This window comes from Cicer arietinum, chromosome 1 (genome assembly GCF_000331145.2).
Source record: "Cicer arietinum cultivar CDC Frontier isolate Library 1 chromosome 1, Cicar.CDCFrontier_v2.0, whole genome shotgun sequence".
NCBI classification, from domain to species: domain Eukaryota; kingdom Viridiplantae; phylum Streptophyta; class Magnoliopsida; order Fabales; family Fabaceae; genus Cicer; species Cicer arietinum.
In genome coordinates this window covers 49,827,942-49,840,448 of record NC_021160.2, presented here as the reverse complement: position 1 = coordinate 49,840,448, position 12,507 = coordinate 49,827,942, and the positions used below count along the sequence as shown (strand labels likewise).

At 27.9% G+C, this 12,507-nt stretch overlaps 2 protein-coding genes across 3 annotated transcripts in view; both read right to left on the bottom strand.

Annotated features, from left to right (window-relative positions):
* Nucleotides 1-3,231: 3,231 nt before the first annotated feature.
* LOC101489780 (non-specific lipid-transfer protein 3) lies at nucleotides 3,232-3,692 on the bottom strand. Its single transcript, XM_004487210.4, has 2 exons — nucleotides 3,364-3,692; nucleotides 3,232-3,241 (listed from the first exon to the last, which is right to left on the bottom strand). Exons 1-2 carry the CDS (start codon nucleotides 3,690-3,692, stop codon nucleotides 3,232-3,234), a joined length of 339 nt encoding a protein of 112 aa, XP_004487267.1.
* Nucleotides 3,693-6,253: 2,561 nt separating this feature from the next.
* Nucleotides 6,254-12,507, bottom strand: part of LOC101490101 (putative E3 ubiquitin-protein ligase RING1b) — a 7,811-nt gene continuing 1,557 nt past the window's right edge. Inside the window, exons 3-10 of one of the 2 annotated variants that reach the window (XM_012716558.3) lie at nucleotides 10,770-10,828; nucleotides 10,023-10,104; nucleotides 9,742-9,862; nucleotides 9,594-9,635; nucleotides 8,614-9,129; nucleotides 7,588-7,695; nucleotides 7,087-7,326; nucleotides 6,254-6,615 (exon numbers count right to left, since the gene is read on the bottom strand). In XM_012716558.3, coding sequence (XP_012572012.1) covers nucleotides 6,589-6,615; nucleotides 7,087-7,326; nucleotides 7,588-7,695; nucleotides 8,614-9,129; nucleotides 9,594-9,635; nucleotides 9,742-9,862; nucleotides 10,023-10,104; nucleotides 10,770-10,828 — 1,195 coding nt within the window. In that variant the 3' untranslated portion in view covers nucleotides 6,254-6,588. The remainder of the gene's footprint in view (nucleotides 6,616-7,086; nucleotides 7,327-7,587; nucleotides 7,696-8,613; nucleotides 9,130-9,593; nucleotides 9,636-9,741; nucleotides 9,863-10,022; nucleotides 10,105-10,769; nucleotides 10,829-12,507) is intronic. The other variant, XM_004487211.4, reaches the window with a different exon arrangement.

Below are 12,507 nucleotides of genomic sequence, written 5' to 3'. Positions count from 1 at the left end.
TGATGTTGTTGCTTTTACTTTTATGTTTAAACACTTTATTGTGTCTATTATTCTTTTTTAATAAAAATACTAAATTGTTATTGTATATATTGACTTTTTATATTTTATTATGAATTAGTAATATTAATTAGTATTATTTTTAGAAAAATAATAAATATTTAATAAATCTATATTTAAAGATAATTCTTTTAATGATAACTATAAATATTTATTTAATGTCAATTTTTATTTTATTTTAAATGATCCATAAATACTATTTATTTAATATTTTTTATTTATTTTAAATGATCCAATTTATTAATTAGTTAATGAAAATTGTTTAGACAGACTTAACTTTTATTGAAATTTTATAGTTACATAATACTCTCTGAGCTTAATTAATTATATGAAAAATACTTAAATATGAAGATGTTGGTTAATTTTTGTTTATATTTGATGTATTTTTTAGGTCAGCTTACTTTATAAATATCTCATTTGTAATTTTTTTCTTAAAATATTTGTTTATCTTTTACTAATTGTAAATATGTCATTTCACATTATCAATAAAATATTATTAATAATAATATTTTCATCATAATTCATTTAGATTTTGTCTTAATTACTATTAATAAAGATATTTATCCATTAATACCAATCCAACTAGTATTTAAAATGAAAATTATAATTAATAATAATATTTTTCATATAATTCATTTAACTTCTCTATTAATTACTATAATAAAAATGTTTATTTAACTATTAAAATGAATCAAACTAATATTTTTAAAATGAAAATTATAATGAGAAGCAAAGAGTAATTTTGCTTCATGGAAATATCCACATTTTCTCGAGTATCAAATAATTAGCTAAGACAAATTAATTCTCTTATGTTTTTAAAACGATGGTTCAACTACTAAAGAAGTGAAGTGGTTGAACCTCAAATAAGATGTGACACTGCATGACGGTTTATGAATCCTAATGGGACAAAAAACATAAATTATTAACTTTTAAAAGGTTACATATTTTACAATTATATTTCAATACTCCGTTTTTAGACCTCAAAAAAATTATACTAACAACTTTTAGTCTACAGAACCCATTTGAAATTCTTGAATATTTTTTGTATGTAAATTTCTAATTTAATTAAAATATTGATTTTTAAAATTTAGTATTCAAGTGACTTTTATTCAGAAATTGAATTTATCTACATTATTGAAGAAACAATAAATGACAACAGTGACGTCATCGACAGTTTCAGTTTCTAGTAAAACCGTTAGACATGCTGAAGTTTAATTGAATGCACTCGTTTAAAAGGATTACTAGAAACTGTAAGTCATTTAAAGGGTTCTCCCTTTAACTCCCCAACCTCAAAACTCATTTCCACACATTGATTAGGGACTAATATAATTAATTAATTAATGTCACATTCAATTCATAATTCAGTTTTTTTATTTTTTTTTTATTTTTTTATTTTTATGTTGCTAATTGCTAACAATTAAAATACACAAGTTAAAGAATAAAAAATTTAAAATTTAGATTCAATATAAGTCAACATTCTCTCTATATTTTACTCTATATTTTTTTCATTATCAAAGTATTGAAAGTTAACTATTAAATATCTTTTAAGTCTCTATAAATTTTTTGATTTTTTAAGTTTAATTTTTAAAAATAATTTATTCACTTTTTGTTCTTATTTTAATTTATAGGGTTAGAGATAAAAAATTAATTTTTACAAAAAGAATATTAAAATAGGAATTAAAAGTTAATAAATAAAATTTTAAAGACTAAAAATTTGATGATTTTTTTATAAATACTAAAAATAAAATTTTAAAATTTTATAAGTAATTAAAAATTTATTTAACCCAAAAGTTAAATTAAATAAAGAGTATTTTAAAAATATAATCATTAAATATGGTAAAAATAGTCCATATTTGTTTATATTTTATTCTAAAAATTACATATTAATTTTGTTTGTATTTGATTAGAGAGGGAGAAGGTATTAGAACAAGGAGAAGTGTTGGAAATACTCTCTTTTTAAAATTTATTTTAATACTCACTCTCTTTTTAATGTTGTCAATCCCACACTTCAGAAAAAAAATGAAAAAAATGAGTGTTAGAATGAAGGTTAGAAAGAGTGGATTATTAACACTCTTTTTAGAATAAGAGCTCCTCCAAGACATTTCTAAGCATGGTGATGTTTGTGGGCAGAATTAGAAGCATAGGCTTCCACTATATGATGCACCTTCGCAATCAAAGAAGGCAATGACGTGGCTTCACTCTCAAAATTAAAATTTGTTTGGAGTACACCAAAGAGTCGACATGATAATGATAATGGGAACAATGATACCAAACTGAAGGACAACATCATATGCACCCGTTGCCAACATGTCATCATTTCAGTTTCATTCATTGGTGTATATTCTTTAGTTGTTCAATAGAGTTCACTGCTTCTTGGTTTAATTCAGTTTAAAATTTGTTAGAAGAGCAAGAAATTAGTGACAAGCATAACCTTCCTTAAGTTATCTTAATAAAATTGTGGGCAGCCCGACAAAATTTGCTACGTAAGTAAATTTAAAAATGAAATACACATAATTTATGATTACTACTTACACATTGATTTATGCAGTTAATTTTTATTAGATGATAGGTAAATTATTCATAATTTTTAAAGACAACTTAAGCATCACCTTTCTATAATGTACTGTTTTAAATTTAAATTTAAGATGCATATTTTTAAATTCTTATTAGTATCACCGCATGCACTCTTTGTGTTTCAAAATATAAATAAAATTGGTAAAAAAATTAATATATTTAATTTAAAATTTAGGTTAAATCCATTAATTTTCTTTGACACATTATTATTTATATTTTGGAATCGGACCCACATTTGATAAGCACGAACAAAATTAGTTTTTAAAATATCTCTACAAATATTTATATAGTGAAATATAATTAAATTTATATGTATTTTTTTTTTACATTGTCAGAACATAATCATATTAACTATAAGAAAAATATGGTTGCAAACTTGCAATCTAAGTGCGCAGCTTGAAATTGAGGGAGAAAACTATATATATTAAAAGAAAAAAAATATTTAGACGGAAAATGTTTTAACTACAATAACTTTGATAAATTACAATAGCGTGATATAATATAGAACTTTTTTTAACAAGTACAAAAATAAAATGCATTTACGTTATTAATTTCCATGTTTGGCTCAAAATCATTTTCCACCAAACAAGTCTTCTCCATTCAGTGAGCCCTACACAAAAGACAAAAACATCATTAATAATTACTAATATATTATAAAAAAAATAAAAAATATTACTAATATACAAAAAAGGGAATGAATGAGAAATTGTATATTGAAAGAAATTGATTTACTTGGAGCAATTCATGCTATTGGAAATTGGGAAGGATTTTGATTCATGACACTTGTTTGGAAGATCTTCAATACGAGTGATATCAAAATTGATATCTATACCATTTGCCAAATTCTCAATACATTGACAAATAGTTGCAGCATGTAGCTTTGCATCCCTATTGAGTTCTTTTACAGTTTTGCAACACCTAGTTGTGGGGTCAGATTCATAACCTGCAAGGTACCTTAGACACGTTACAAAATCCCAGTACACATGATCACAAGATATTGATGAAGAAATTGGACACATTATTATGAGAAAAAGAGTAACAAAAGATACAAGGTGAGCCATGTTATATATTTTGACAAACAAATATTCTTTTGCTAGGTAAGTACTTCGGTTATTTATATATGATAGTGTCTTTGAAGATATGTATCTTACACATTATTTTAATCAAGCACGTATTGTATAGTTGTACATTTTTTTTTTTTTTTTTAAATTATGTACCTAAGAAATGTGTGCAAGTTTCATGGACCATGAATTATGGAAAGTTGTTAGGAATTTTTCACTAAAAAAACTCCAAACACTTGCGTTATATATTATGGTAATAGCTTGAAAGTAGGTACAAATGGTGCCACTATGATTTGAATTTACTATTTCATACAATGGCTTCACTAATCCAAATTTAGTGAATTGATGATTCGGATACTTTCAAAATACTTGGTTACATTGTTATTTGAATACCACAAGTTTGATATCGTATGTGGATACTATATAAAAATATTGTAGACACAATTGTTGACGTGACTAAAAGAGATAGAGAAAAATCAATGAAAAAACAATATTGTATCATCGTTATGTAAAGTCAGACAATATTTATATTGTCAAAATATCACTTAAAAGATACTTAATATCCAAATGATTGATAAAGTTTTCAAAATTTATCATGAGATACATATATTATATATTAACACATACAATATTTACGTAAAACCATTAAATTATCGTGTTAACTCTTAAATTCTTACGAGTTTATTCTTTTAAATATGAAAACGAATCAATTTACAGATAGAATGTATTTTTAATAGATTCTTACAAGTTTATAAAAACTTTGATAAAATTAGTAAATTCTCGATTTTACTAGTATTTCACAAGTTTACGTCTCTACATTAATTTAGTTTATGTTAAAATATAAAAATTTGATAAATATTAGCCAATATTCGGTATTATTGCAATATTTATTAGTTTTAAAAAGTAAAATTATGTTTTTAATATTATTTTTAAGGACAATTATTATACCTTAATACAAATTTATTGTTTTTTTTATTATTTCATTTTTTATTTCTCCATTTCTTTTTTATCTATCATAAATATTTAATATTTATCTATTTAAAAATATTTATTATAGAGATAAAAATCAAATTATTATTATTTTAATATTATTATATTATTTATATATGTCATATATATTATTTTAACATTAAATAAAATATTACGACTTGGGAAAGGAATAGGTCAGGCCAAGTCAGAATTTGAAAGGTCCGAGTCTGACCTACGATTAATGTTTTAGGTCTATGTCAGGCCTATGGTCTATCATAGATTTTTTTTCTTTTCGGTCTGACCTTTTTAAAAGTCTAGTCTAAAAGTCTATTTAAGAGTCTTATTAACATTAAAACATTTAAATATTATATTTTACATATCTATATATATTAAACAAAAAATAATTTTTCTAATAAAATGATTTTTAAAAAATCTGAAATAAACCTTAAAAAATGATTTTTGATTTCAAATAATTGAATTTTTCCTGAAACAAATGCACCAATCATTATCTCTCAAACAAATATGGAATGACTACTGAGTGATTGCTTAATAGAACGATTACCAAATATGAAACGGTTATCGAATATATAATTACTACCGAATATAAAAATGACTACCGAATATGTGGAACAAATACTACTGATTGCCTAATTTATAGACTTTAAAATAGAAAATGCTATTATTAATAAATAATAATAATAATAATAATAATAATAATAATAATAATAATAATAAATAACATTAATAAATAATAAAATATATAGGTCATTTTTTATAAGTATGAGCCTAATCTATTTAAATAAATAGATTTTAAAAATAGTCTGAAGTTAACTTTCTTATTAAATAGGTCGGACAAAGCCATAAATAGATCAAGTCAAGACCCCTTGCGTATAATCTAAGATATTCTCGCCCCTACTTTCAAGTTTCACGGCCTTATTTCAGACCAATTTCAGATTCATCATACAAATTATATATTCACAATGAAGCTTATATGTGGCATTTTATATTTGATTGTGAATATATTATTTTATCAAAGTTGAAAGAAACCTTATATGTGGCAATGCAAGACATGTGTGCACGTGCGCGCACGTGTATAGTCGTCATGTGTGTTATTCTTTACCACTTAATGTGATCAAAAGGGGACCCAAACCAATAATTTGTTTATGAGTCATTCTATTTTTGGTAAATAGATTATACATGTGTAACAAACTCATAGATGAACCAAGAATATGTCCATGAGGTGGTTATACTACGAATCTAACGAACAACTTCTACATGAGATTAAGGAAAATTAAATGTTTTCTCATAGATGAAGAGAAATAAGTTACGCAAAAGAGAAAATGAACCAGTGTATTTAACAAAAACAATCATTTGATAAAAATAAATTATTTTCCCGCTCCCAAATTCACTTTGTAAATACACATTTAAAAGCACAATTTCTATGTTGTTAAAAAATATACTTCTAAACGAAAACACAATTCAGAAATATACTTCTAAAAACTTGAGATTTTTTAAAAACGTGAGATGGAAAAATAAACTCACTAAAATAATATGATACAATTTGCCACAATAATACTACTCTATTTTGTATGTAAAGGAAAGAAACAATAATATTACTTAAACTATTTCATGTATGTATAACATATTTGGAACGCTTAAACTTCATCCAATAATTAATACATAAAAAATCACCCGAAATTGAATTTGTAATCAATATTTTAGGAGGTATATCTAAATCTTATTGAAGATATTACAATGCTGGCATAATTTTATAATTTAGTATACTATAGGATAACTTTATTACTTACTTTTATCGGGTGCACCTAAAAAACAATGTAAGAAATTGGTCTTTTTTTATTTATGTACACAGTTCATAGCATTGATGTCTATCTGAAACGCCTGCCAACCAAACCAAGATAATACCTCCTTAGACCTTTCTTCTATAGGCCAGAATCTGAAACAGCAAAAGAAAAAGGAGAAAATAAGAGTTTAGCATTTACTTAAATAATAGGTTTAATTATATTTTTGATAATGCAAATATACCACTTTTAACTTTTAATCCGTGTAATTATTTTTACTTAATAATAGTCCTTGTGGAATACCATTTTTTTTTTGCTTTTTATCCTTGTTTTATTTTTGTCCATGGAATATTTGTTTATGTTGGAATTGATCCTATAACACTTGATTTTAGTTCCTCCAATAAGAACTATAAGTACTAAAATGATATTATAAGGACCAATTCCAATATGAACAAATTTTATGGAAACTAAAATAAAACAATAAGGAACAAATGCAAAAGGTAATATATTTGCAAGGATTAAAAATGGAAAAAAAGTTACAAGGATTAAACGCAAAAAGTTGTATACTCGCATGTACCAAAAACATATTTAAACCTAAATAATACTTTTGGGGAGGGGAAAAACACCTTAATCCTCACCGAATGTCCCCTTATAAACACGCATTTGGAACTAATCGCTGCCAAAGTTTCATGAGCTTGCAAAATTTCTAGTTCATCATTTTGCGGATCTATAACCACCGACGTGAGGTCATCATAAACCGGGATTGGATTCTCATCAGCGGACTCGTCAGAATTTGTACTGCAGCATCCTTTAACTGCCAGTATCTCAACTTCTTCAACCAGCAACGGTGTCTGACTAGCAACATGCTATTAAGACAACACAAAAGTTTTGGACAATCATCATAAGAAAATTAACATTGTTTCATTGATAAGGCATATTATGCAATCATTTTTGCCAAAACAGCATAATTATACAGAACAAATATGTTAACAAAGCATTCATTGTTAACTTCTTCAGCAAACTAACATGTAAAACAATATCAGGCCTTCTGTGGAGACGTAAACTCAAGTTGATAAAAAACCATCACTACTAGAAATATAAGTGATCAAAGAAAAAGATGATCTCACTTCATAAAGTTGGTTGACAGGCAAAGTTGGCTGACAACACATGTGAAGTTGCTCCAAACTTGGTGTAGTTTCTTTGTCCGCAGAAATAAGCAATACATGAACATCAAACTGTAAACAAAAAAAATACATGAACATCAAACTGTAAATAAAAATATAGCATCTACTTGTTAAATTGAAATGAAATAAGAATACAAGTATAATAAAGAAGCAATATGCGCTACTCCCTCTGTTCTTTTTTATATGTTGCTTTTGTGAAGAAAAAAATTGTTCCTATTTATGTCATTTACAAAGTTCAATGCAACATTAACTATTGTTTTGTCAATAATACCATTAACCAAAGTTGTTAAACTCTAGAGTTAACTCTTAAACTCTTACTTTCGTGAATCTAGACCACAAAAATAAATTAACTTGCATGTAAACTCTCTCTTCAATAAACCCTTGTAGAATCGGTAAACTCTCAATTTTACTAGTAGTTTACGACTCTACATTAGTTTAGTCTTAGTGTTATTTTGGTCAATATTATTTGATATCTAACTTAGTTTACGATTCTACGTGATATATATTGATTTTAAAATGTAAACTTACACTTTTAGTGTTATTGTGAGGGATAATACTATAATACACTTATTTATTTAAAAATATTCATGCTTTATTATGAAGATGAGATGTTGAATTATCGTTGTTTTAATGATATTATACTATCTATATATGTCTTATACATGTTATTTTAATATTACGTAAACTCTTATGAAGAGTTTGCGAGATAAGTCTATATAGGCTCCATAATTTTCTATAGACTCTCGAATTTGACACCTTGCCATTAATTATTTATTGCATAGAGAGAAATAAGTAAAACAGGAAAATAAAAAGTTAAGGGTATTATAGGAAAACAAACAACCAATTTCCTCAAAAGTAACAATTTATTTTTTTGTTATTTGTATAAATAACCAAAAAACAAAAACTAAAAAGGAGGAGTAACATTTATCACCTGTCCATCACAGGGAAAAAGAGGAGCATAACCTATACCTCATCAGTGTTTTCATTCAAGCTTTTGAGATGATCAACAATCTTAGCATTTCGACCGCTGCGGGAGCTTTTGCTGCTGCTACCACCACCACTGCCATGTCTTGTGTTACTCCTAAAACCACCCCTTCCCCAAGTCAGCTTTCTAGGTTTTGACACCTGCCTTGAAATTCCTCGATTGTCTCTACTTATATCCACGTCACTGTCTACACTTCCACCATCAGGACTTGCCATTGATGATGAGGGCTGAGAGGGGCGAACTCTTGTCCACCTCCTTCGTCTTCTATGTCGGAGTTCAGTACCCCGCTCATCGCCAGAAGATGAGTCTCTTTCATTATTTCCATTTCCCTCCTCATTTTCTTCAGATCCTTGAATATCAACAGCTTGGTTTGGTCTCCTAGACTGAATGTTTCTTTGATTACGCTGTGATCTTGTCACAAATGAGCTTGGTGTGTCCTTACGCCTCTTAACCAGTGCTTCAGATTGCCGTTGAAATACTTTCGCTATTGAAGCTTGAATCTGCCAGAAAAGCTAGAGTGTTAAGATTTAATGATTCAGATGATGATGACTGATAAGATTCAAGATTATTAAGGAGAAAGCATTAAATAAATATTCATTTTACACGATGGACTCGGACTCTCTGCAGAAAAATTATCACATAGTTACACCGATAATCAATCTTGGTCATTGATTTGAGATCAGATGATTTAGGTTATGAGATTACACAGTTAATAAATTAATTTTAAACGACCTTGACCATTAATATTAGATTGGAAGTTAGAGATTGGTAACTGTTCACACAGTTACAGTAGGGAATCTATTTCCTTATAAGATATGTATTTAGTCTGTATGCTACAACAGCCATGTAGATAGTCAACACCTCAACATCAATCACTAAAACATGTTGCATCACTAGTGTAATTATTGTGCACAATAATTACGCTGAAAGCATGATTAAATATGTTTACTCAATAAACATTGACCTGCTTATTTCGGTTCTTCTCCTCTTCACGAAATTCAAGCTCCTGCAATGGTACAGAGTGGTATCATTCGTTAAATTTTACAAAAGGTGCATGTAAACAGGGCCATGTATATATAATAGTACAAGGTAGTGAGCAGGTCAAATTATACCTCTTCCTCATATTTCTCAATATTTGGATATAAAGTAGCAATAAGGCCATCATAGTTTGGATCATCTCTCAATGAGCGACGGCTTGCACAGTGTGTGCGGCAAGCAGGGCATTCATTGTTCCTGAGATGATACATGTAAATGATAAATCTATTCCAGTCACATAAAACCATATCATATTTTGTTTCTAATAAGCACAATAGAGACAAGGACTTCAATTGCAATTATCAGTGGCATATTAATTAAATAAAATAAATAAGCTGGAATGGTTCATTTGACCTACCCCAGACGCATTGATTTGTCAATGCATTCCCTGCAAAACCGGTGCAAGCATTCCATAACAGTTCTTGTTTTCTTAATGATACCTGTTCAAACATTAAAAGTACTTGGTCAGTCTTTGAGAAATCGACACCCGGGAAATGTTTTCCATAATTCAAGCATAATTTAAGCTGCAGATTTGAAAAAAATAATCATAATGAAATTTGAAATTGCATGGAAGAACCACAATTAAGACTAGTGCCAGAAAAACAAGCAGTCATGCTATGGTTGACATTTAAAAACCACATCTAGTGCTAATAAAATCTATGAAATTTCCCACATCAATCAAATAGCATGCCCCATTTATGAGTTCACATTTTTTTAACCTTTTAAGTCAATGTTCAGTCATATAGTATCTTATGTATTCCTTCCTAGTAAATTGATGGTTGCAACTGAGACATATTAATGTCAAAATACAATACATTTCTTCATTGCATCTCAAAAATCAAAGTCATTCATCAGACTCTAATAAGTGAACTTATTCGACTGTTATAATATACTAGTATAGACCATATAGTGATATTAACAGCCTGACCATTGAAGTATACTAAAAAAATCAGTACCCTTCATATAAATAATTGACAATTTGATGCTCATAAGATAAACATGAATACATATACATTCCTTCAATATGATTGAATTTCGAAGATGAAGTAGGTAATAGTATCAGACACAATAAAGGCTGTGGAACTAAGGTTGAAAAAAAACATACCAAGGCAAATTGGACATTGGACATCTTTACGAATATCCTGAAGTTCCACATACACATATCTGCAAGCAAAACAAGAAAATAAGCATATATTTATCTAAACTCGACAGAGAATAGTTTAATATGGAATGCAGAACATATATAAACATGCCAATTGAGAAGTTAGAAACTCTTCTCCCTAAATTGCCGATAAAACAAATAAATTTTGCAGCTTTTTAATAGTTGGGACTTATAGACAGAATTAACACTAGAAGATGGTCACTACCCACCTTGATTACCTACATTCTATAAGTCCCAAGATTGTTCATTTATGATTCGTGAGTAAGGAATTACATATATTAAATGCACAATTATTAGAAGTGTTAAGTTATTAATGGATGCAAACTATGAAGTCCAATGAACGTATCTAAAATGATCCCTTCAAGAGAAAGAAAAAAAAATAAAAAATTATAGTACCATTTTAACTTCAGTACACTTGCATTTGGACTGACAATTAGCAGCCAAGAATTTATAAATATTGAAACTTCGTGAAAAATAGAAAGCAGAGAAACATGATATTCTGAATTATCATTTCCAATCACATCGTGTAGATATGCATATATTTTTCCAACACAGTCAGTATTGTTCATCATGAACTTGTACTGTTTATAATCATTAACTCCTTTCAAGGATAATACTCAAAAGAAGAAGAGAAAAGAATAACTAAATTAGATCTGCAATTCTTCATTCAAAACTTAAGCTTAATTAAACCAGAACAATGTCATACAAACTGAAAAGTTTAGGCAAAATACATCATGCATTTCTTTAAGCTACTATTTAATTGTATTAGATTCATCCTTTAAGTATTTTTTCTCAACCCAACTAAGTTCTTTAAGTCTCAAAATGTGCATGGTGTTGCCCTTTTTATGAGTTTCCGTTTAACTCTGTTAAAAAAAAGCCCACGTGGTTATTATGATGGTGATGTGTCTATAACGGTGCTGATGTAGCAAATCCAAATTGGATTTTAGCTAAACAATTATATTTTTAATTAACTTTTTATTAAAAAAAGCAAATTAAAATTAATCAGGGAAAATAATAGAATAATTATTAATATGGCTTGTAAAACTATGGAATAGTGATGGATGAGACCTAAACAATTTCAGTGATGGTCAGAGAATATAGGGTGTGACAGAAACAAGCATTCAATCACCCCTATATAAATGTAACCACTTCTTTTTTACCAAATGAATGAATGTATTCATGTTATACATCCAAAACATCAAGCAACCTCACTAATCAACATGTTTAAGAATCAATAAAATGTTGACAACGAATTAAGAAAAACTTATCCTAAAATGCTCTGTTAAATTAATAATATGGCTCTGATCAACATTATGATAAGCATCAAACTATCCTGAATTTCAATATTTTAGAAGACGGACACACTGTAGCCAAAGGCAGCACCTACAGGCCTGTCTAAGGTACTAAGGCAACGCAACATCAGAAGCAGTCAGGTTGCAGATTGAGACATACATGCCTTAGACACGCCTGTCAGGCTTTATTGATGACTATGATGAAAAACCAAAAAGGTGTGTGTTGAGGTGTGGGGTTCCATTCCTTGTGATTAGCAGTGCTATCAATTTGCAGCCATGGCAGATTGTGGTGGCAGTTTTTTCGCAAACCACTATGGTCAATTTATGAAGCACGGAGACTACATATTAGTATATTTTTTGGCCTTTCGCCATCCACAATCGATAACACT